The sequence below is a fragment of the Numenius arquata genome, chromosome 1, assembly GCF_964106895.1.
Source record: "Numenius arquata chromosome 1, bNumArq3.hap1.1, whole genome shotgun sequence".
Taxonomy (NCBI): domain Eukaryota; kingdom Metazoa; phylum Chordata; class Aves; order Charadriiformes; family Scolopacidae; genus Numenius; species Numenius arquata.
Window position 1 is genome coordinate 62,440,638 of NC_133576.1, and position 25,851 is coordinate 62,466,488.

The 25,851-nt window shown below is 37.0% G+C and overlaps 1 protein-coding gene across 1 annotated transcript; it reads left to right on the forward strand.

Moving 5' to 3' along the window:
- The first annotated feature begins 1,219 nt into the window (after positions 1–1,219).
- Positions 1,220–25,851, forward strand: PNPLA4 (patatin like domain 4, phospholipase and triacylglycerol lipase). The gene is made up of 9 exons (XM_074153174.1): positions 1,220–1,324; positions 2,586–2,885; positions 3,644–3,770; positions 8,305–8,489; positions 12,541–12,635; positions 12,809–12,944; positions 17,570–17,635; positions 22,679–22,831; positions 24,673–25,851. Exons 2-9 carry the CDS (start codon positions 2,727–2,729, stop codon positions 24,802–24,804), a joined length of 1,053 nt encoding a protein of 350 aa, XP_074009275.1. The 5' UTR covers positions 1,220–1,324; positions 2,586–2,726; the 3' UTR covers positions 24,805–25,851.

Here is a 25,851-nt window from a genome sequence, read left to right on the forward strand (position 1 = left end):
AGCAACAAGTTAAAACCCAAATTTAAGGACCCTGAAAAAGTTCAAATCTCTAAAGGAAATGTGGCTATTCTTTCATCCTACAGTCTACAACAGGCTAAGCTGAAGCTCAAATTAATAATTACTTATATAGACTTAGCAGTTGAAAAGATGACTACATTAAACTGTACACAACCACTTTACACAACAGAAACTGCCAAAGGTTCCCCTAAAACAGTTGCACTCACTTCTATGCCAAACCCATACCAGCCCCTCCCATATACCAGTAAGAAGTAAAGAATAACAGACACTTGAGGTGAAGGAGGCTAATCTGCATGAAATCTAACATTTTATTTTTTTTTTCCCTAGCTAGTTTAGTTCTAACCCCAGCCAGGCCCCTGGGAGAGTTCACACATCTACACTCTTATCTCACAGGCATAGAATCATGGAACTGTTTGGGGTTGGAAGGGACCTTAAAGATCATCGAGTTCCAAGCCCCCTTGTCCATGGGCAAGGACACCTCCAACTAGAGCAGGTTGCTCAAAGCCCCATCCAGCCTGGCTTTGAGCACTTCCAGGGAAGGGGCATCCACTTCTCTGCTCAACCTGTTCCAGTGCCTCACCACCCTTATAGTGAAAAATTTCTTCCTAAAATCTAATCTAAATATACTCTCTTCTAACGTGAAGCCATTATCCCTCATCCTATCACTACATCCAATCACTTGTAAAAAGTCCCTCTCTACCTTTCTTTGATCTCCCTAGTTTTCTTCATCCACTGTGGGCTACAGGACCCCCCTTCATCTTGAATTTGTGTTAAATAAATAAATAAATAAATAACTTTATCGCCGCCCTGAGGTCACTCCCTCAGCAAGGGTGAGCCACCACAGGGCGCCGGCCGGCGAGGGCGGTGCTGGGCGGTTGCCGATTCCCGCCCACACGACGTCTCCCGGTGACAGCTCACAGGCTGACAGCGTGAGGCGGGCGGAAAAGCAGCCCGCGGGCCCTCTCCCTAGGGAGGTCGGCCCCGGCGCCAGTCAAGCCGGCCGGCCACCCACACCCAACACTTGTCAGCCGGGTGGCTACGGCGGAGCGAGCCCACCTCTCCTGGCGACGGCTCCCACCCCTGAGGGCTGCGCCCCACAGAGGAGTCCCAGCCCGCTGCTTCTCCCGCCGCTGGGGACGCGACAGACGGGGGTGGGGGGGAAGGGGAAGCAACGTCTGCGCACGCGTGCACTGGCAGTGTCACAGGGGAGGGGCCACCACCCCCCCTGCAAGGCTCCGCGGGCGCCCGCACTACTCCCCCCCCCCCCCCCCTCCCCCGGCACGGAGGCTGCCCCGCCCGGAGGGAGGTAGCGCGGCCGGGGGGGGGGCGCGTTTAGGGCTGGGGCCAAGTGGGGCTCCTCCGCGACCTGCTGAGCGGGGGGGGCAGAGCCATCGGCCATCTCCGCTGGTCCCTGTCCGGAGCTGTGTCGGGGGGGGGGTGTGTGTGGTGTCCGGCTAGGAGCCGAGAAGGATAGGGTCCCGCCGCCGCTGTGTGGCTTAGGCCGCGTGAGACACACGGGGGGAAGGTGGGGGGCGTCTGAGGCGGGAACCTGCGCGGAGGGAAACGGGCAAAGATTGGGGCGTTTGAGCTAAAAATTTGAGGGGGCGTGGACAGCTTAAAAGTCGCCCTCCTGTCGCAAGCTTACGAGTTGGAAAGATGGAGTGACTTTTCCTAGGGGAGCATTGGCTTTGGTTGCCACTTGGCGTTCTGTGTTTCTTGCGTTTAAAAGCTTTGTCTAAGCACCGTTTCAGCTCTTTTTTCTTTTTTTTGCTGGTTTATATTGGTCGCTTGCTGAGCGAAAGTGGAGGAAAGAAAAATTAAACTGGATTGTAGGCCTCGTGGCGCGCACACACACACACACGATGAAGCAGAAAAAGCCTGAAATTCGCTTATTTGATTGGGGTGAATTTGGAGTTGATTGAGTACCTTTGAGACCTCACCTACGCAGAATCACACTGGGTTTGTTTGCGCTGGTAGTCAGGGTAATAACCTGCTTTGCTTTTCGTCTGAAAAAGTGCATATCCACCTGTTACTGTTCATGGTCCAAAGTCTTGCTAGGTGTAAGCCGGACTTACGTTTGATTTGTGTGTCACTCCCACGATATCCTTGCAACACAGGAGATGACAAGGCTTGCCTTGTACCAGCCAGTATGCTTGGGCTTTTCCTACTAGGATCTTGCCGTCAGCACTTTGCTTTAGCGAACAGCTGGCTTGACGTTGCCGGAACACTCCCTGCACACGTTTTTCATCTGAGATCGATGGAACAGTGTATTCACATAAGGGACAGTTTATTTGCTTGTTCTTTGCATTATTAACAATTTTAGTCCTTCGTGTTTCTGAAACAAACAGCTGACTTTATGGTTAGTGGTGAACAACGCAGTGCCAGGTGGAGAGACGGTAGCTGCTGAACAAAAGTTCTGCCTAGAACTGTTTCCTTGTCAAGTGGAAACTGTTAAGGCATCTTTGTTTTAAGTAAGAGAGTGGTGAAGAGAACCTTGTTACAGTATCAGGGCCTTGACCTTCAACTGCTCTTTTCTCCCTTCTCCCCCCTTAATGTTTTTTAAACAGGGTATGTTTAGAAGAGAGAGTTTCTGCTGTGTACTTGTGTCTAAGCAACTTCTCTACTGTTACTTCCTTTGTAACTCCATGGTAAAACAGCTTCTGAGATTATCAGTTTGGTGACAACATCCGGAGGTCGCTTTTGAGAAAATGTGGACTCCTAAAAGTCTTCGTAGTGCTCAAATGCTGTTGCTTCAGTTGAAAGAGGGCAGATTGCGTAGTTGCACGTTTCCAAAAACGCAACAGTTCTGGATTGGAATTCTAAACTATTGTACCATAAAAGCACCACGTAACAGAGTTAAATTCCAGGTAAGTATTTTTGTGGTGCTCCTAGCTATAAGTAATGTACATCAATATGGTGATAATAGTGTTTCTTTTAGAATCTACAGAGCTAAGCTTTAGATGTTGCAGCCTCATTTATGAATTGAAGATGCCTATCAGGGTGAAGGGGCAAGCAACAAGAAGCTGCAGGAGAACCAGTGTTTCAGAATTGACTTTTTGTGTCTGATACTTCTAACTTGGGGAAAAACATTATTTTTTTTCAAATTGTACTTCGGACAATACTGCATGATAACTGACAAGCGTATTAGTTAGAGTGACAGAAGTTTGGTGAAGAATAGGACCAGAATTCTCTGGAAAACTTTTTACTAATGCAATATTGCACAAAAAAAGGAGGGAAAAAAGTCCATTTTTATTGTATTGGCAAGGGAGGATAAAAACTTAAGAGTTTGCTCTCTTAAAAAAATAATCTGTGGATAGAAACAAAAACAGTGGGAAAGGACACAAAATTAAGGCTAATTTTGGACACTATCAGTTCCAAATGACAATGTTTTTCTAGATGTCTAATTAAGTTAATCTTTAAAATATGAATTGCTGTGTGCACTTTATAAATACTAGAACATTGTGGTTTCAATTAGTTTGGGGGGGCTGAGCAATTGAGAAATTCACCTAGATGGTTTTACAACTATTTTAATTGGCTTTATTAATGTCTAAATATAAATAATGTTCATCTTACATTTTCCCATTGTTTCTCTTTTAAATATTAATATTTGACTGTATGATTGTAGGTTTCCAAGGTAAATGATAAACGATCAGAAGTAGATGCAAGAGTGGCTACTAGCGCAGAGGGAACTAAAATAGCTGCTGGAAAAAGTCCCAGTGGAGTATGTGATGGAAACCAAGATTCATTAGAAGGTATTGAACCTTTTGCCACCCCCTTCTTAAGTAGTCAGCCTTCCCTGTCCTCTCTAGACATCTTATGTTAATGATTGACATGGACTCTTAATTTGAAAGTTTTGTATCATGTGATGTGTTTATTTTTTAATTTTAAAGGGGTTTATATACAACTTTTATAATTTGCAAAGACTTATTTATTTTTCCTAAGTGTCTTAATGGCTGCTTGGATTGTGTACTGATTATTTTATTGTATTAATATTTTTTTTCTTCAACTTCATCAGAGTCTTACAATGCTTATTCCATTTGACTGTATAGATGCAAAACTTGGTCATCCCGTTCTCTTGCAAGCAACTGTGGTGACTATTAAGTAGAGTACAGTCTATTGGATGGGTTATTGTTCTGTGTGAGCCTATTTTTGACGGGGAGAATAGATTTCTTGAATAGTCACTGAAGGCTACAAATAGTCTGTGATGCTAGTCAACTTTTTTTTTCCTGTTATAAATGTGAAAAAAACAATTAAACATTCCTGTGTGAGTGGTGATTTCTGATTCAGGTAAATTAGTAGTTTCAATTATGACCTTTATTTTAGCAATGCTGCCTAGCTGAACAGTTCTTTCCATAACTTTGCTTTTTTGTCATTCCTAGATAATAACTAATCCTCAAATGTGCTCTTATGCATCATACATTTTAGCTCCTGTGCTTCAGGGTGCTTGGTCATTTGCATTCTATGTATATTTAATTTCTGTTTGTAAAGGTTTTTAAGTCAGTTGCTTTGGGCATTTTCAGCTTTTGTTTACAAATGGGATGACATGGAGGTAGTTATGACTGGTTAAGACACTGAGATCGTATACTGTTTATATAACTATATTGCTCAGGAAACAGCAGCATGAGAAACTGTTGTGCTATTTCTTGTGCATGACAATTAGGAAATTGGTACTTCTGAAAAAACTATATTGTACTATATCGTAATTCTGCTGCACAAGCTTGTCTCCTTACTTACATTCTTTTGTAGGTTTGCATTACAAACGGGTGAATACTGCTGAGTAGACAGAAGTGTCCTCCCCAAGCTCCCCCGACATATTTTTCATCACCAGTGAATTCTTTTTTCACAGATGCAAGAATGTTTTATATAGAACTCTTAGGTTTATGTTTATTCCTGAATGCTCCTGCACTATCTGTAAAGTAATGAGACGAAATAGCCCCAGTGCCCTTCTAGTTTATTCTTGTACTTATCTTTTTGTATGCTTCTGTTTTTTCTTGTAGACAACAGAAGCATGCGTATTCCCTTAGCCAGTTAAAATCTTTATATTTTGAAATTTTCCAATCATGTAAGATGATTTTTGAAAAGCAGTGGCAAAAACTTTTGTTACTTCCTATTTACGTCATATCTCTGAAATATACTTGTGTGTCTTTTAAGGTTCATTGAGTTTTTTTCTTAACACATGCCAATATAACTTTGAGTTAATAAATAATATATTTAATAGTCAGAACTTACCTTACACCCTTTAAGAATATTTGGTCTGAAGTCTTATGGAACAGGTATTTCGTACGATTTCTAAGATAGCAAGATTTCTGCTGTTTGCTCAGGCAGCTAAAAAAATGGTCTATGTCCAGATATGACTGTTCTCCTTTTTCTTGTACTCTGTAAGAAAATGGCAGGGAATATACATATTGTAAACTTAATTAAGTTTCTCAATATGTCTTCTTGGGAGTTGTTATAACTCTACTATTCTTTTTGATCAAAAGAGCAATGATCTAGCAGATCATCAAAGCAAAAGACATTTTTGAATCATACTGTCTCTGAAATACACCATTCTAACTTGCAAATCAAGTGTTGCCATGATATATTTGCAAGAATCAAAAGAAAGGGAAAGTTTATGGTCTTGTAAAAGTGAGCATCTTGCTTTCCTATTTCTTGCTTTTCTGATTTTACAGGACATTCATCTAATGAATGCTTCTGTTATTTTTTACTCAGAGATTCCTTTGGAAGGTGAAATGACATTGCTTGACTGCACCTATGAAGCAGATAATTCCTTATAGAATCATGATTCTTATTCATCAGTGTCATCTTTGTAGGTTAAGTGCTTTGTTACAGACTTGTTGTAAGGGGCCTTCGATTCAATGTACAGAACCTACTCACAGGTAGATGCATAGCGCTGAATGAAGATATTAATGTTCTGTTGTTTCTTCCCTATAATGCTGATTATTTGCAATACTCTACTGATATTAATACTCTGAACAAATGAAAGAAGACCTAATTGTTTTACCCAGCAACAGGTACTGGTTATCACTTAGGACCTAGACATTAGATGATTTTTCAATTAACAATTAACTGGATAAAGCCCTGAGCAACCCAGTTTGATCTGATAGCTGACCCTGTTTTGAATAGAAGAAGGTTGGGCAAGAGACCTTCTGAATTATTCTATGATTCAATAATTATTTTTTTCTCTCATTATTCACCCACTTGTAGGGTTGTCACATGTATGTGCAAAACCCATTTCTCAGTTGTGCAGCTAGATGTAGCCACTGGATTTGTCACTTGAACCTTAACATTGGTACTGTGATAAATATGTACTGTAGACCTGGGAACTGACCTTAATTAATAAAAATGTAGTGACTTGATAATACAGCCATGCCATTGCTACTTTTGATTTGAAGTTCTCTTGAGGAATCTGTAAAACAGTGCCACACAAGTCCAGTGGATCGAGTACTTCTGTTTAAAAAAAAAAAAAAAGATAAAATTATGTTTACCTGCGTTTTCAATTGCATTTCTTTCATCTTTTTGAACTTGAAATTATTCTGCTCTCAACAGAGTGTGAGACTAGCAGCATTCTTTAACAGTATTCCTTTACTTGAAATCTTAGTGTTTTTCTCTTTTTGCATGGTCATCTCTCACTGAATACTTTTGTCAGTCAAGAAACTGATGTGAATGCTCATTCAGTAGTGTCTCTTGGGTAGGGGAATGAAGAAGAGTAAGACAAGTATGGGATCTAATTGTAAAGAAATTATCTCTCATCAAAGAGTGAATGCTGTATAACTAGACACTCAAAGAAACCAGTGGTTGCTTACAATAGCTGATAATTAGATAGGACTGAAGTTCATAGGAAATAAAACTTCCTCATGAAGTCTTGTAAGAGAAGGCATGGACATGTGAGTTCAGTCAGTATATTTCCATTAGGTTTTGATCTGAGATTCAAATAATCTCTTCAATTCACATAATCTCCTTTTCTGTTCTTCTTACTTTAGAGAAAATGTGCCAGCCAAGACATACATTGAAGTGTGTCTTCTACATTTGCAGGGATTTTTTTTTGTCTTTAAAAAAAAAATCCTTTAATATCATTTTTTTTTCTGTAACTATGCTTTAGATATTCTTTTTAATTTTCATCTTTTTTCTTTTGATTTTTTTCTAAATTGAATCCATAGTGTCTGTAGATGATTTCCAAAAGAAACATTCACTGTCTCATTAGGAACCAGAAAAATGAATCATAGAATGGTTAGAGTTGGAAGATCATAGAGTTAAAGATCATTGAGTTCCAACCCCCCTGCCATGGGCAGGGACACCTCCCACTAAACCAGGTTGCTCAAAGTCCCATGCAGCCTGGCCTTGAAGATATATAGTCCTGAGTATACTGTTTTACTTTTTTAGTCTGATTCATATTGATGTTCCCAAATATACTAGGAATTTATTTTTAATGCAATACTAAGAGAATCTGTACAATAGCTTGTATGTCTTTACAATATAATCTGCAGATTAGCTTGCTCTCATAATCGTTGGTATTTGCAGAAGCGGAAGAGATAATAAAATGTTAAAATGTACATATATATATTTTTTTTTTTTTTAAATAAGCCACCCCTAAAGATCTGAACTTATGCTTCCTGTTTGTGTTTTGTTAGATTTAAGTTCTATCCTTGACGTCTTCACAGGGTGTATCTGTGTTTCCATACATTTAGTGTTTTGTATTTTACTTTGATGTGGTGTGTTTTTTCTCTTTTAAGTAAGAAATTACTTTAAATAAATTTTTTTCTATTAATGTTTACTAATAATACTTGTGAGGAAATGAGTTCTAAGGGTGAAGGAAAAAATTGCTTGCTTAGATACTTATATTGTGTTCAAGCCTGTGTGCGTGAGGGGAGTATACTGACACAGTAACCAGCAGTTTTATAATTAATTCAATTTTTACTCTAGGTGGCTAACTATGTTGGCTCTCCAACAGCATTCTTTTATGACTTTTGAGTAGCTACTTTTGTTTTGTATTTCTTTGACAAATTATGTCAAAATGTGCAGTTATGTTGTGTGTGTGTATATATATATTTCCTGATTGAAAAAGGGATTTGTGCTGAGGAGCATTTTAGACTTGTTTTCAATTTTGGAGATGCTAAACTAATTACTACTTATTTGGTGTATTTGTTAATCAAAAGTTTTTTACTGTTCTTAAATAAACTGCTTTTTGTTATATAAATGTAGTATATTATGCATTCTATGCCAGAAGAATAGATGTATAAGATAAAATTAACTGCTCCTTTTTCTGACTGTGAAACTTTATTTCCACAGCAAAAATGAAACATATCAATCTGTCATTTGCAGCGTGTGGGTTTCTTGGTATTTACCACTTGGGGGCAGCAGCTGCTTTTTACAGGCATGGTAAGAAGTTACTGAAAGTTGTGAAAGCTTTTGCGGGAGCTTCAGCGGGATCACTGGCTGCCACTGTCTTATTAGCAGTACCAGAAAATATAGAGGTAAATTAATAAACTCGTAGCTATAGGAAATGATAATTTTCAAAAGATATTTTTGGGATAACCATCTACCATTAAGTTTTCTTAAATATTTTGGTTCTTGGTTTCTTTTGCTTCTTGTAAAGAAACAGAACTCATTTATGTGTTTTCATTAACAAAATCTGTGACTCATGGGCAGAAATGTTTATGAAGCAAGTATTTCTTTATCATAAAATTCTGTCATATGAACTTTATATTTTAAGCTATGTAATTATAAATTTCATGTGTATGAATGTTGAGTTGTATGCAACCAGATATACTTTAGTATACTGAAATGTATATGTACTAATCACTGTACATTACAAAGTTAGTAATTGTTTTCTTGGCTAGAGGTAGGCATTGTTAAGCAAATGCATAGCACCATCCTTTCATCCTTTTGAGAGGAGATGAAAATGGTAGAGGGACTGTATTTTCATAAAGTCAAAGAACACAACACACCGGATCATTTTTTTTCCGTGCTGTCTGTGCTCCATTAGACAGTGCAAGAAGTGGCTTGTGCACCTCCTTTAGACTTAGTACAGTTCATGATTTAACAGCGGTAGCCCCACTGTGTGCCAGGGAGGATTAACCCTCACAGCATTCTGTTCTGACATGCTGTATACATGTGCATTTGAGGGTTTTTTTCTCCGGAGATGCTACCCTTTTCTCACCATTGATACGGTGTTATGTAGAGACAGCAAAGTGATATTCAATGACCACTTTGTGGCAGGTTCTGTGGGAAAGCATTGGCTTTTTATCTTTGTTTTTCCCCTTAAAGTTAAGGCTGCTTTGCCCTCCTGAAGTGCCTGTAGTCACTTTGCCTTAATATACGTAGAGGAGTAGGCCTTGCCAAAATGTTAATATTTCTATAATACTTTTAATTATAATAAACAGCATTACTGGGGGGGAGGGTAGGGGGGTGGGGGGTGGGGGAAGGCTGCTAGATTTTTGTTCTAATTACACTTAGGTTTCAGTCCAGTGAGCATCAGGTAACTTTCTTTGGGCCTTACTTCTTAGAACTTTCATTGCATTTGATCCAAACACTAGTCCCAGCCACTACCACACTTTGCCACTGATCTTTCTGTTTCTTGTTTGTTTCTGCTGTGATATGAACTTAGCTTTCAGTTAGCTATACTTCTGTTGCTTTCAGCAGTAAGTTCTTCCCTGGCCTCTTTCCACCCACCACCCCCAGGTGCATTCTTTATATGATTTGGTATTAGGAAAGTTCCACTGTGTTGTGAAGAGAAGCTTACTTGTATTCTGTTCAGGTGTTACTCCTTTTCTGTAGCCTCTGACTAATAGTTCAGTTTCGATTTTGCTTGATATAATGCATACCTCTAATTTCCTCTAGGTTGAGCACAGTGGGTAACCTTTTCTTAGCCCAATGAAATTTGCCTGCTTATACTAGGTTCTGTGTATGAACATTTGTTTCCTAGCCTGGTCCAACTTACAGAAATCTTTCTTAGTAAAAATATTACAAGAGTTTTTATTTCTTATGTTAGTAGAAACTGCACCTAAATTACATTGAGTCTGATGGTTTTTTCCTTGAAAATACCAAATTTTAATACAAACTGAAGAATTTTTCATGAACTTTTTAGTCCTTTTAATTTTTATTATTATTTACTTTCTAGTCATTCTGTTATATTGCTTAAATGGAAAAATGAGAGGTATTTTTTGGGGGAATAGTTCTTAATTCTCATTGAATTTCAGTAAAGGCGGTGTTATGTACTGAATAGAATTAACTTTTCATATCAGGATAATTATATTATTACTTTTATTACACTTCAAATATTTTATATCCAAAACTATAACTCTTACATCAGTTGGGGTTTTTTTGGTTTTGTGTTTTTTGGGGGTTTTTTGTGTTTTGTTTTGTTTTTTTTTTCTCCTGGAGAAGGCTATGTTAGACAAGCTATAATTTGGACTTTCTCCATCTCCTAGTCTCGAAGCTCTAATACAACCTTTCCTTATTTTGGAGAGAACATAATGTTGAGGATTTCTTGTTTTGACTGTTGCTATTCTAATGTGACAGTTGCAAGTGTTTTTCAGTCATATCCTAGATTTTTGTCACAGTTGAAAAGGCATGGGACTTGAGAATTGTAGGGAGGTTTACAGAGTTCTAGACAAGTACCTATTTATTTCAAAATTACCTTGATTGTGTTTGATGTCAAGTTTTCTTAACTCAATGCAAGTAGTTATAATTTCTAAACACATTCTCAATCACTATTTAAAATTTAGATGTATCATTTAATGCTTTTAGCAGTAAAATTATAAACAATTCATAGCTGTGAAAAGTTGTCCTTTTTGGCAGCAAGAACTGAGAGTCTGGGTATGGTCTATTCTTAGTATTTGTAATATGGATGTAGTTTTCTGTCCTTCACCTATGTTTGAACTCCTCTACCTCCCTGTTACTCTTAGCTCCCTGTCACTTTATATCAAGCATCTTGGGTATAAAGTAGTTCTCAGGTGCTTCAATACAGGGTTTTGTGGGTTTCTTCTCTTATAAGAGAGAGAGGTATCTGAATGTGCCTCTTCCCAACTGATTGACTACAGAAGACGCTTAATTGCCTAATGCAGAGTAAATTCAAGATCTCGTGGATGTAAGTAGTTTTATATATTTGAATTGGCTTGGAACTGACAATACCCCCTAGGGTAAAGGTGCAAATCTAACCTATGTGAAATTAAATAGCACAAATCTTTACAGTGATAGTTGCTTTAAGCAGTATGTTCCTCTTAACAGACCTTTTTCATACATTTATCAGAAGGCCATATAGAGAAAGTGGATGCAAGAGCTACAATTCTGTCTTTCACCTAGGTGTGACTGCTCTGTCATACAAATGATGTGAGGAAGTTAAACTGCTCCAACAGCTTGTTCCTGGTCTCGCGCTAATCCTCACTCCAACTTTTTCCTCTTTTTCCATCCATTAAATCCTGTACCCTCCTCCTCAATAGGACACACTTCCTTCTCTTCCCCCCCCCAATCACATCAGTCATATGTTTTGTTACTAACCACATATTTATTCTTCATGCAGGAAGCTAATAAGCCAGGAACCCCAAACTATCTATAGACAGATCTTTTATTCAGTATATGTGAATAGGTGCATATGGATATAATGTATTTTTGAGTACCAGTTTCAGAAAGTTGCATAAGATTGGAATTTTTTTTTCCCCAAGTCCCTAAAATCATTAGAGAAGTCTGCATGAAAGGATAAAAAAGGTATACAAATACTGAATAGTGCATTTGAAACATTCAGAACCATAATTCATTGTTTCAGAACCTTTTTGCTAAAAAATAAATACTACCTATTGCTTTACTCTACTTTTGGAGTTCTTATGGGTCACATTTCAAGGTATTTTTCTGCAGTTGTTAAACCTGCACATTTCATCTTGCACAAAAGAGGTTCTCTGTGCAGTGGAATCTGTTGCCTGGTTTTCTGCAGTTGTCTTTCCTTTCTTTATCTTCCATCATAGTATTCCATTCAGGAAATACTTCCATAGTATTTTGTTCATTAAGTATGTGTATTTGTTAGTAGCATGATTTTTGCATTAGTAAAAAGAAATTGTAATGATTGTAGGGTTTTTTAATGCTTTTAGGTATCTTAAGGTACTTGTGTCTGGTTTTAGTAACAAAGTAGTCTTTAAAATAAAAGGTGGCTTTACACTTTAAATATAAATGGTTATTCTTGTAATGACATGGTTCAGAGAACTGATTATTTAGCAGTGGTTATACATAGAAAAATAGACTTTAGCCTTCCTTGATTGTTCAAGTGGTATTCTTGTGAGGGTTTATTATTATTAATGTATTATCTTTTTTAATTATGGATCTTGTTTTCTTAAAAATTAGTTCTTATGAAAGGATCAGCATTTTGTTATGCATATCTTGTTAGAATCACAGTACATAATGGGAAAATGTTTTAGTCTGATCTTATAGCTCTCTCTTGATTAAAGCTTTAGCTGCTAGTAAGTTTTAGATATCACAGTTGAACATACTTGCCATAGCTGAAACGTCCTTAATGGGGAATATTTTAATTTGCAGAAATCTAAGCAGTTTGCCTATGGATTTGCAGAGGAAGTTAGAAAATTGGACTTCGGTGCTGTAACGCCTGGTTATGATTTTATGAAAACACTTAGGTACCTATCTTAATGCATCTATAAGATCACTTTTGTGTGAAACGCTCTAAGTGAGAATGGAGAGTGTGCATATTTTTTCTGTGCTGTGGGGAGCTCAGCACTATTTCATCACTAATTTATTTGCAGGGTTTTAAAATGATGGTGAATAATGTTTAGTATTTTCTTTGCTCTAGGGAAGGCATAGAGTCTATTCTTCCTTCTAATGCTCATGAGATAGCTGAGAACCGTCTCTACGTGTCAGTCACTAATACCAAAAATGGGGAAAATCACTTGGTTTCAAGTTTTGCCTCCAGGGAGGACCTCATTAAGGTAATAAAGTTGAATATTGCTGCATTAAATAAAAATGCTTGAGTTTCTTCAAGGTTTAGGAGTATATGATTAGCTGTACAATAGATCACTGTTTTACTCAAGTAATCACTTACACTATCAGTGGTGCTGCAACCGTGACATAAATAATAGAAACAGAATTTGATCCTACAGTTTCACAAATTTTGCTAAAATCTATTTTTGTATGTGTTTTTCATCTTTTTTTTAAAGTACTACCTTGTAGGCAAAGTATGTTTAAAAAGTAACAGGGTAACTAATGGTTACAGTATATGAGAATAAAATCGAGGATCTCCAAATTTTGTAATAATTCACAGAGTCTTTTTGCATCTCACATGTAATTGATACCATTTATATTATGTTTCATCACCAGAGAAAGTAAGAAAAGAATGTTCCTGTTTAAAAAAAAAAAATAAATCCAGCACTTATTACAAGTCCCTGTGGGGAATAGATATAATGTAATTTTGAGTACCAGATATAAACTGTATTTAAACTGTCTTTGGAAAGCTTATCTCTTACTGCCCATCTATTTTCTTTTGAATGCCACTTTTTAAATTTGGATTAGGATTGTATACATAAGTTGATGTGAAATATAAGAATGAATTCAGATGCGTGTAAAGCAAATGTTCTTTCTAGTAATTGATTACATCTTAGTGGAGGACATCATAAGATACATCAGAATAAAGGAGGAAATAGAATAGGAAGGATTTTCTTCTTTCTCTGTCCTTGTGGATGCTTAGAGTAAGTAAGAGACTCCTTGTAATTAACACTTAAAGAAAAAAATATCCACTTGTTAACAAAATCTCGAAGTATGCATTGGAAGATTACCCTTAAAGTGTCATTTTTAAAAATCTTGAACCATTATATTCTATGTGGTCAATCAGTTCTCAAAATTTTGTAGGACTTAAATTTGCATGATTATCTCAGATTATGCAATGTTATTTCTAGCTATGCTAAGCGTAACCAAGCTGGACACGAGCCAACAATGCACACTCACAGCCCAGAAGGCCAATTGCATCCTGGGTTGCATCAAAAGAAGTGTGGCTAGCAGATCGAGAGACGTGATTCTCCCTCTCTGCTCTTGTGAGACCTCACCTGGAGTACTGCGTCCAGCTCTGGAGCCCTCAGCAGAAGAAGGACATGGACCTGTTGGAGCCGGTCCAGAGGAGGGTCATGAGGATGACCAGAGGGCTAGAGCACCTCTCCTATGAAGACGGGCTGAGAGAGTTGAGTTTGTTCAGCCTGGAGAAGAGAAGGCTCTGGGGAGACCTTACAGTGGCCTTCCAGTACCTGAAGGGGGCCTGCAAGAAAGCTGGGGAGGGGCTGTTTGCAAGGTCATGTAACGATAGGACAAGGAGCAATGGTTTTAAACTAGAGCGGGTTAGGGGTAGATTAGACGTTAGGAAGAAATCTTTACAATGAGGGTTGTGAGACTGTAATAGATTGCCCAGAGAGGTGGTGGATGCCCCATTCCTGGAGACATTCAAGGTCAGGCTTCATGAGGTTCTGAGCAATCTGATCTAGTTAAAGATGTCCCTGCTTACTGCAGGGGTGTTGGACTAGATGACCTTTAAACCTTTAAACCCTTCCAACCCAACACATTCTATAATTCTATGAACCATCAGTGGCAAGCATGGAGATTATTATTCTGTAGATTTATGTTTTTTTCAGTGACATCTTCTAACCTGAAGACCTTTAGAAGCTTCAAGACAACCTTGGAAATACATATATTTTATTAGTATTTCAATAGTTCTTTAATTGACTTAACCATTTCTGTTCTATTCTTTTGTTCCATATGCTAGCAGTGGAATGGGTTGGAATAACAGTAATAAGATTCAAAACAATTGCACATCAAAGTACGTTCATATTGTCTGTTCTTTCAGTGCATCTCATAATATGCATTTGTGCATGCCTTTGGTTACGCGTGTATCATTTATACAGCAGTCTGAATGTTGGTGGCTGCCCTGGTAGCATGGACGATAGAGCTTCTTAGGTTATATAAGTGTCCTGCGCTTCTCCTAGACATGATTTACTGTATCCAAGGCATGGATGAAGGTACTGCTGGGCGGGCAGTGTTTTATAGCAGCAAAACTTCTGTACCCTCTGCCAGAAATCTTTCAACTTCCATATGCAGTTGGTTTCAATGCTTAACAAGCCTTATGGTTCCAAAGTTTTTCATCATGGCTAAACTGAATGTGTTGCTCTAATTCTAAGTTCTTACTTTCTTTTACTATTCCCATTGGACATGGAAAAACAGTTAATAATCTCCCGCTTTTGAAACAGTCTTTACATATGTGAAGACAATCATCATGTACCAGCATTCCTAGACTTGCAGTTCTTAAACTGGAGGTGAGGGGGAGGAAAGGCATGATTTGTATGTTTGTGGGGAGCAGAGCACAGAACACTGTTCTATTTAGATGAACTTTAAGGTCACTTTCAACCTAAACCATTCTATGATTCTATTTAGTTTGGAAAACTGGGAGCACTGAAATAGGAGTCCATACTGGTCTGTTAGTGTTAGGGAAATACTGAAAGTGTTAGTTCTTTAAACTTATCCTTCCTTGTCTCACTCTTGAGGTCTAAGTGACTTCATAAGGAGGGCCAAGTGCTTTCTTCAGTTGTGTTGAAAAGGATTCACACTTTGCAAGGGTCACCTGGTTTTGCCTCTTTTCGTTCACTAAACCTTTTGTCCCCATTTCTCTTAGTTTAGAAGGGCTAGAGTTACTGAGATGGAGAGGAGAAGAGAACCTGCGAACCCCATAGGATGTCACTTTTGAAAATCTGGAGAGGAGTGGGTTCAAGAGGGACCGTATCATATCCTTTTGTGAGGGAAAGACCTGGCTGGTAGAGAAATAGTTGCAATATCACACTTGTAAAATAAGAAGAGAAAGCCTTTTTATCTAAGCTTGGACAAAGCTCGGGTGCTTTAAATCACTGGGAAGAGAAATAGGCAAGAAAAGAGTTCTTGAAGTGAAATTTAAAGCCTTCTTATAGAGCCTTAATTAAAACTTGTTAGGGGAGGAGGGGTGCTTAATACTGAAAGTAGCTTAATTTGTTGTAAAAATAAATACAGTTCTACAAAAAAAAAAAAAAAAAAGGCATTTTCTTCCATAATCTCCATGGATTATGGGTTGGTTTTTTTTTGCACCTGATCACCTTTCACATAGTAGATATTCCGGTCTGCAACCTGCTTCTGTTCCCCAGATTTGCCTCTCATGCCACCATGCAAGCACATGCATATTCACCACATTTAGCTATGTGAAAATTTCTGACATGCTGCCTTTTATCCACACATCTACCCCTACTCTTTGAAATGCTGTAAACTAGTTGTATGCTATAGGTGGATATGTAGGTATAGAGATACATACATGTTCTCATAGCTATTGCTATGAGCAGATAGAAATGTATGTGTGTGTGCACATCTATACATGACCAAATAGGTGTCCTGGTCTAAAGAAATAAAAAAAAAAATTAAAAAAATTCGAACTACTGTAGACAGCAATGTAGGCTTACAATAGGGAAAATAGTTATTTGTTAATAGTTGAATGTATTAAACGCAAAATATCCATACTGATAAAGATATGCATATGTGAATTTTCAGGTTGTTCTTAGTATTTTGGAAATTTTGAATTCTTAAAAAAAATCTTATTAATTAGAAGAGTAAACACTATATAAATATGCCAGCAGAATGATTGGGTCAGCTGCTTCTTTGACAATACTCTAGATTGCATTTTTTTTTTCTGCATATATGTATTTAATTTCTGCAAAATCATATATTTACTTCACACTGTCTAAAACTAAGTTCATATATTTTTGAATCATAGAATGGTTAGAGTTGGAAAGGACCTTAAAGACCACCTAGCTTCAACCCCCCTGCCATGGGCAGGGATGCCTCCCACTAGACCAGGTGACTCAAAGCTCCATCCAGCCTGGCCTTGAACACCTCCAGGGAGGGTACATCCACAGCTTCTCTGGTCAACCTGTTCCAGTGTCTCATCACCCTCATAGGGAAGAATTTCTTCCTAAAATCTAATCTAAATCTCCCCTCTTTCAATTTAAAACTATTACCCCTTGTCCTATTGCTCCACTCCGTGACAAAGAGTCTTTCTCCACCTTTTCTGTAGGCCTCCTTTGGGTACTGAAAGGCTGCTATAAGATCTCCCTGAAGCCTTCTCTTCTTCAGGCTGAACAATCCCAACTCTCTCAGCCTCTCTTCATAGGAGAGATGCTCCAGCCCTCTCATCATCTTCATGGCCTTCCTCTGGACCTGCTCCAACAGGTCCATTTCCTTCTTATGTTGGGGGCCACAGAGCTGGAATCACATTAATCAGTGAGTTAATTTGTGGTATTTTGTTTTGAGAGTAGTCACTGTCAAGTAATAAAAAAAAAAAAAACAAACCCTATTGAATAGTTTTATTCACATTTTGACATACCACAACAAGAGGACATTTCGAGACAACGATGGTTCTATGTAAAACTAATGTATTGACTGATTACTGCTATTTTATTTAATATAGATAAATTTTTATGGAAATATATATTGGTTCTGAATTACTTTGTTACCTTTAATTCAATTTTATTCTCTATTCTTTCTGCTTTCTTTTCTATAGGTCCTGCTAGCAAGTAGTTTTGTACCAGTATATGCAGGAATTAAGCCAGTGGAATATAAAGGAGAGGTAATTTTTTATTAATTTTAACTTCCAACTTTTTTTATGTGTGTGTAAAAGCATTCTTCATTTATGATGTAATTATTTCATCTTAAGGGAAGGCAACTGCAGTACTATATTTTGTAGAATAATTACTGTTTCTGTTGATACTGTAGATCAACACTGTGAAAGATGACGTGCTCATTCATGTGTTGTTTCAAAAATTGTGGATGCTGAGACTTAAATGATCTCTGTAGCATGAAGCTGTTTCTTAAAGATAATGTCTGACACCATGACAAGAAAGTTCTCTTAGTAAATATACTTCTTATGATAAGCTGTGTTACCAACTCTAAAATGTTTTTTGCAATTTGAAGGACCACCCTTCTGCTTTTCTGTTTTATGGAAGGAATAAAGGAGACCTTGGCAGATTGGACACTGCTGGAGTACATGTGTGTGTTTATGTATGAGTTGTTCTCATGTTCTGTACAGAATTACATGCTTACCAAGTACCTTCAAATCTCTTACCTCTGGACAAGCGTTGAAGAATAAACATTTTTTTTTTTCTGTAGTACTACTACAAAGTTTTGAGAGGTGTACATTGCTAGAAAGAAAACCTTTTCACAATTGCCTGTGCTTGGTTTAGCTTCAAGAATGGTTTTGTCTTTCTTACATAAATATATTAAGAATATTTTTGACTGTTTACTCTGTAATTACTACAAGCATGAAAACAGGTACTTGCTTCTCCCTGCGAAGTGCTACATAATACTCTTTCCTTTATTTCCTCATACACATTCAAATGATGCCTTTAGAAATCTATAATCCTCACAGCCACCCTGCCAGAAAAACCCACACAAAACTATATGCATTTGTCTCTAGCAAGAGGGAGCTGGAGTTTATGTCAGAAAGCTGCTCAGCTTTACAATTATGTATACAGCAATACATATCGGCTAAAATGTTTGAAGTTTTTAAATTGTGCTTGAATTTAATAGAGACTGCTTGGAGCTTCCCAGGTTCTGGAAATTTTGTTGATTGGAGTCTTTGTATGTTGCTTACACAGTTCAAGGGGCATACATGCATGTTTTAGGTTAATTCTGGCAATAGTTAAAGGGAAGGAAGTGTCATTGTTAAATTTATTGTGGTGTTCTTTCAACTAAGAATTTGAAAAGTTGGCTCAAAATTTTGTCCTAAACTTATTTAAAATCCATTTTACTGGATGAACACAGCTATTATGATTTGCCTGGGTACTGTAGTATTTAATGAAACAACTGCAACCTCTTTTTAGTGGGCAGTTCTTGTTCCTGCCCAACTTTATTTTTTGCATTCAGAAGTGAAATGAAGGAATGTTTCATGGAAACTGGTTCTTCTGTTACTTGAAACCTTGTTGTTCCCAAAGCTTCTCACTACTCTTCTTAAGTGAGATTCACAAAAACGCAGTTTCTGAGAAGGTTCTTTCATTTATTATTATTTGTTGGAATGATTTGTTCTGCAAGTCTGCACTGACTTTTCTCATACTCTGTAAAACAGTGCATTTGCGGTATGGGGAAATTGATTCTTTTTTTTTTTTATTTTGAGAAAACTGTTGCCTGTAAATGAATGTGACTTCCATTCTGTAGTCCAGAATACTGGTGAGTGCAAAACCCATAGGATCTCTATTGCAATAGTATTTCCATGGCTTGAATTAGCAGTTAATGAGGATATGTGAGAGGGTAATCGGGGCCTTAAAGCATGCAGCATAGAGCTGGATACATGGCATGTAACCTCGTGATCCAGGCGTGGTAAGCACTGAAGTCAGTAAGACAGAATGGATAATGATTTGCCTCTGTGAGGTCTCCTATCATATTAGCATCATATTCCAAGTTTCATGAAAACTTTACTGTAACAGACCGGAGTTCTGTCTGTGTGCATTTACACTAGCTTCAGGGAGTAAATTCCTTAGGCCATATGGTCCGTGGCAGTATGAAATAGAGCTTACTCCCTGCTAGCTGCTCAAGTCTACTGGCCTTACCAGTGTGCTTCAGGTCAGTTGGTCTGGATCTTCTTTGGGCTACATACATCACCTGCATATATATCACCAGGTCATCTGGGAATGTTTTTGAAATGTATTTAAGTATCTTATCTAAAGTTGTGTTGCATAAGGGAGTATGGTGCAGTTTTGCTGGAATAGTATCAGAAAATAGCCAAACCTGTTGCTAGCCTGTCCATACTGCCTGTAGAGAGTGAACCCCAGGGTAAACTGCTCCCAGCATTGCACTTTGCTCTTCTTTTTAGGATGAATGCATTTTGGGAAGCATTGACTCCCACTGGAATTAGCTAGCATACCTGTAGTATGCGTGATTGGAGACTAGACTTTTCGGGTGAATAAGCTAAATTTCATGGTAACATAGACATAACATCCATCTGTTCATGGTATGTTTTCTTCTGGTTTGATGAGCTTAAAAATAATCTGAAGAAAAAGTGAGTGTAAAATAACATCTAAGAATTTATAAAGGTCTCAAGAAACTTTTTACCTGAGTTGGGTATTTAAGGTGCATTTGGACTAGTCTTCTAGTAACAGCAGAGTAAACTTGCTCCATGGGAAATTACCATTTCTCTGAGTTAGTTTGGTGTCCTATGAATCTCTGGCAAGGTTAATCTTTAAGACAGATAAAGATCTGCAGGTGATTGGGTTGACTGTGTCTGATGATGAGGCTGTAGTTTGTGTCACTGTAGTTCTTAGAGAACAGCTTTGTAAAAAACATTTAGTGGTAAATGTTCTGCATCCTCAGTTTCATTGTCTGGTTTGGTTTTCATTGCATATTATTTCAGAACTTTCTCTGTCTTTGCACTGTACTTACAAAAAAGAAACTAATTCAGAAGTTACCAGGAATTTGCCACATCAGCTAAGAAGCATTTTTGAAGAATTGGTTAATGGAATTAAAAGAATCTGGGGCATCACATCTCTTTATTTGCAACATATCAATGTTTTATTTTAACAATGTAACATGAGGGACTGTGGAGCCAAAATTTTTTTGACTGAGAAGAAGTTTCTCTTAAATGCCCTCTGTCGTTCTATTTTCTTTCAAGCACGTCAGCCAAGAATAACAGAATATTCTAAAAACAGTGCTTAATAAAAAGTATTGCCCTTTTCTTGGTAAATACTTTGATTTTTCAAAAAAATATTCAAGTTACATAAGAGGAGATGGGGCAAAACCTAAATAATCAGAATTTTTAGAAGTGAGAGAACTTTTAAGTGGTAAAATCACTATGCTAGACTTGTGAAAGACATTACTAATGTCATCTGTTACTGTCTTTGACTTGACATAAGGAGGAACTCCGCTGTTCTTGTCATTGTAGGATTTGTGACAAAAAGCCACTTAGTACTCCAAGGAACATTGCATATAAATCAATAATAAATGACTATTTATGGACACACACACACACACAAAAAGCCTTGGTGTTAGAAATGTTAAGGTACATTGCAGCTTTACTCACAGTTATCGCTGCAGTGGTTTGAGAAGTCTGGAAAATAGTTTTAAATGGTTTTGGGTTTGGTTTTTTTTGCCTCCTTTTCTAAGTCAAAATAATTTGAATCCTAAGCATTGAGAAATACGTTTTTTTGTAGAAAGTGAAGGAATTCAATGGTAGATTGTGGGTACTGACATCAGGAGCTAATGTTGAGTCAATCTCTAAAGCGTGTTACAAAATAATAGTGAGAAGGGTCATGGAGACTATTGAACAGGAATATTTGTAGCTTATATTTCATGAGCATGGAAGAAGTGTGAAATGCCAAATTTCATCTGAGAAAATGAAGAAAAGGGCTGGGTGGAGGGACAAAGCAAACCCCCCTGTTCCCTTCCCTCAAATGGTGCTTGCTATATATATATATCCATGTGTAAAAGAGTAAATCCATGTATCACCAGTTGCAGAGTTGACAGTGGAAGGAGGGGCAAGTGACAACAAAGTGTTTTGATTGCATATACTCAAATGTGGCACTGGGAGAAATCAATACTTACGGAATTAAGAGCAAGTTTGCTTCAAGTGAGAATAAAGGGCACAGCTGAGAGGGATTTATACAACCAAGTGATGGAGGTCAGAGAATCTCAGGGGATTCTGAAGACCAAACACTGTAACCTGAGATAATGCTTCCTGTATGACAGTCACTACATTGAAAACCAGTGTCTTGCTAACAGTTTGAAGACAACTTTAATTTAGATATCATAATGCCTAATAGTATATTTTTTGTGGGAGTTTTTTTTTTTTTTTTTTAAAAATTGTGTGACTACTGAAAATTCCTGTGGCATTTTCAGTACTTTTGTGGGAAAACTTATGTTATTTTGCCATTTCATAGCAGTCACATATAGTATCACCTACAGCAGAAAAGCAATCTTCTGTCTGATTGGTGCTAAAGAGTACTAGTACAGTTTTTCATTTGTTTGTAGTGTTCTGTGTTAATGAAACTTAAAGCTAGTATCCTGGATTATTCGGTTTCTCTTTGGGGAGGTCTAACCCTTAAGAAATGCTGAGGTGAATCTTGTAATATTATTTCTTACAGCATTTCAACTTCCCTAGCTTTAGGTGTCTGTAGTAGTCTACTTCTTACATAGTTAATGAATGTTTCCTTTATAATCAGTGGAGAAGAAAAGAAGAAAGCACTATTTCAGTACAACTCAAATCCAATATAAATGCCTACTTTAGGATAAGGTGAATCATGTGCTAAAGGTGTTTTCTCTTCCTTGACAATAAAGGAAGTATAGAATCATTAATTTGGCTATAGATGTGTGTAAATTTCAGTGAGATTTTGTTTGGGGCATTTTGTTATGAGATCAACTAATAAGCCTTATCAGTAGCTTGATAAATATATTGCACACATATTTATAAATTATGCCAAGCACTCATTAATTAAACACTCTGTGTGTATATTGTCAGTTCCTTGATTTTTATCCCTCGGATTCAAGCCGATGCATGATTTTCTGAGAAGGAAACTTGTAAGTTTTCTTGAGGGTGGGGTGGAGAAGGCAAGGACAGGAAGGATGAAGTACAGTTAGGAACATACTGTACTAAGGTTACTTTGAAAATATTTTTATTTTCCAATAGAAGTGGGTTGATGGTGGCCTTACCAATGGCCTTCCTATCTTGCCAGTTGGAAGAACTGTGACGATTTCTCCTTTCAGTGGTCGATTAGACATCTGTCCACGAGATAAAGGACATGTGGATCTTTATGTTAAATTTGCAAAACATGATATAATGGTGAGTTGCTTCTTTATTAAATAACTTCAGAAGAAGAAGAGGTAGTAGAGTAGTTAAGGTTATGCTTATTTTTAAGTGTTTATGTTCTGCTTATGTATCAACTTTAGTAATGTTTCAGCATTTTCTGTTTTGCAAATGGAGTGTAGACTTTTTCTTAAATACAAGGGAAGGAAAATGTAGCATAAATTTTGTCAGAAAGGTTGAAAAGTATTGATCTAATACAAAATTTAGCAAATTCTCATAGGCTATTAAATGTAAATAATCTAGGCTTGCTTTAAGTATCATCTGTCTTTAGCTAGGCAGAGTGTTTGTGGGGGGAAGACTTCTATAGAATACCTCAAGAGAGGGGAAACTAACTTGTCACTTCATTGCTCAGGAGAGCTGGTGTTAAGATTTTGAACATTTGAGACCACGACATTTTTTCCAGAAGTTACTTTGTTATATGTTACAGAAACATTTCTGTATACATTCTGTATATGATTTTTATGGTCTGCTTTTCATCATTGACGTTTCTATCTTTGCAAGCTTCCTTTGACATGATGACAGAAAATAATGAATAGCAGTAGACCTACCTGTCAAAAAAACTCCATTAGAAATAAAAAATAAAGCTCAGCAATAATTAGTACTATTTTTTAAAATATATTTTACAAAATTCTTAATATGTTTTCTTAATTTGAGTAATGTCATCCTAAATTGAACCAGTTTCTGAATCTTTATAATGTTTTTCAGAGAAATTTTAAGCATGGTGGTACTTGGTAAATGACCATAAAGCATAAGATTATTGATTTCAAATGTATTGAAAATATATGCAATTGCTTACTGTATATTTCTTGGTTGTGATTTGTATCTAATGTCTAGTGCATGTAAAGGAGGAAAAATGAGCTGGTGATTAGATTAGGGAGAGAAACTTAATCGCAGAGTTAAGTTACTTCTAGAGTCTTGCAAGCACAGACTTGTGCAGAATCTCAGGGAACATTTTAAATTATTCCATTTGAAGCACCCTTAGCTTTTACAGCTGCAGAAATGTAAACTAAGGATAATTCTATTTTCAGCAATATTTTAATCTGCATAAAATGAAATGTGTGTATCTTTGTTTATCTGGATTGGAATGTGAGCAGTTTTCTGTCTCTTTGAACGTCCTCCATCTATTAAAGTCAGAATTCAAATAATTGCTTACATTAAGTAATGAAGATGATTTTGATACTGTTTTTCAAAATTTTGTGTGATAGAGTATGTGGGTGAAGTATTAAATTAACCATATAAATGAAGCATTCAGAACTTTAATTAATTAAATTGTTTACAACAAAACTAAAAATATAATGTCTTTATCCTAGAACAAAGTTCTGAAATCTTTTTACACCATCAGAGTGACCAATTGAGATGCTAAGTACTTCTTCATTTGTTGGTAATACAAACTACATTTATACTCATATGTTAAACATTGCCTGGGAATGTTCCCAAGAACATGGTTGTTTGCACTAGTAAGCTGTCAAAATATTTCTTTGCACAAGTGTAGCATGTGCCAGCTACCACTCTGCCAGACAGTTCTGGGAATGTTTCTGAAGCTAAAATGTTTCAGAAACTTTGGGCAATTTTACAGGCAGACAGTCTGTCTTGGAGGCTGTGAGTTTAGTAGCGCATCTGCAAACTGTTTGTGCCAGTTTGTCTTGGCACTCAGCAGTGTACCTAGGCATGGTTAATTTACTAGTGAAGACATAGCCATGCTGGTCTTCTGCTTTTACTTATGGCACAGGAAACAGATGACAGAACAGACAGCAACAGAGTCAAGTCTAGATAAGTTGCTTTAATAAACTAATTTATAACTTCTCGCTCTGTTGCAGCTGTCTCTAGCCAACCTGGTAAGACTTAATCAAGCTTTGTTCCCACCAAACCAGGCGAAAATGGAATCATTGTACCAAAATGGATTTGATGACGCTGTACATTTTTTACTGAAAGAAAACTGGTTCGAATAGATGGTATTTAATTACCAAATTACTTAATTAACAAAACCTCATGGTTGTCAAAGCACAGCTACAGATATCCTACAGAATCGAAGGATGGCTGTTCCAATTCCAGTTTATGGAAATAAAAATCCCAGTGGAATTGCATCTGCTTCTGCCAAGAAAGCATGACTTGCACTCTGAAGACCAGTAAAAAGACGTCAGAATGGAATTTGAACTTAACTGGTAGTTGTCTTTTGAGTTGAGTTTGGAGGAAATTCAAGCTTGGATCCATTTTGCTTCAGCTGAGGACTTGAGTGTGGGATTTGGAAAGAGCTCGTGTTGTCATGATTGGAGAAATTTGGAAAAGTCTTTTTTGATGTTATCTGAGAGACAAATCGAGGTTGTACCATGAAATATTACAATCTATATTGTTCACTTCATGTAATAGTTGTGCATGAGATTTGGAAGCTTGCAATACTGCTGATCTAATACATATCTTGCAGCGTTCTGAGGATGTGAACACTTAGCACAAGGCACAATAAATAAAACTAATTTGCACTATTTTACTCTGATATTTGTTATTTTTTAACATTAAAAGCTCTTGTATTTTTCAGTGATTGTAGTCTTTTAAAATTTGAAATACTAGTTGAAATTTGTAATAGAAATGTGGTTTAAATGTAAAAATATCATGTAAGGAAGGGTGTAAAAAATTGTTATATTTATTATGTTTTCTTCCTCTGCTAAAATTGAATAAATATATTTTCTTGAAACTTTTGTCAAGAGCTCATTTATAATTTTCTCAGAATGCTATGACAACCTGATTGAAAAAAAAAAATAAAAAAATCCAGTCTCTTGGAGAGAAGTTCAAGTTAAGTCAGCAGATAATGAACTCAGACTCAAGCATCTCATTCTTTTACCATTCACCTGGCATTGACTAATTTAAGTGGAAGTTCAGGATTTTCAGTCTTAATGCCAAAGTCCTAAAAGCAACAACTGTTTATTTAAAAGCAAACAGTGTTTATTAAGTGTATTTTTATGTTGATTTCTTAATATGAAAAAATAAATAAATTAGAGATT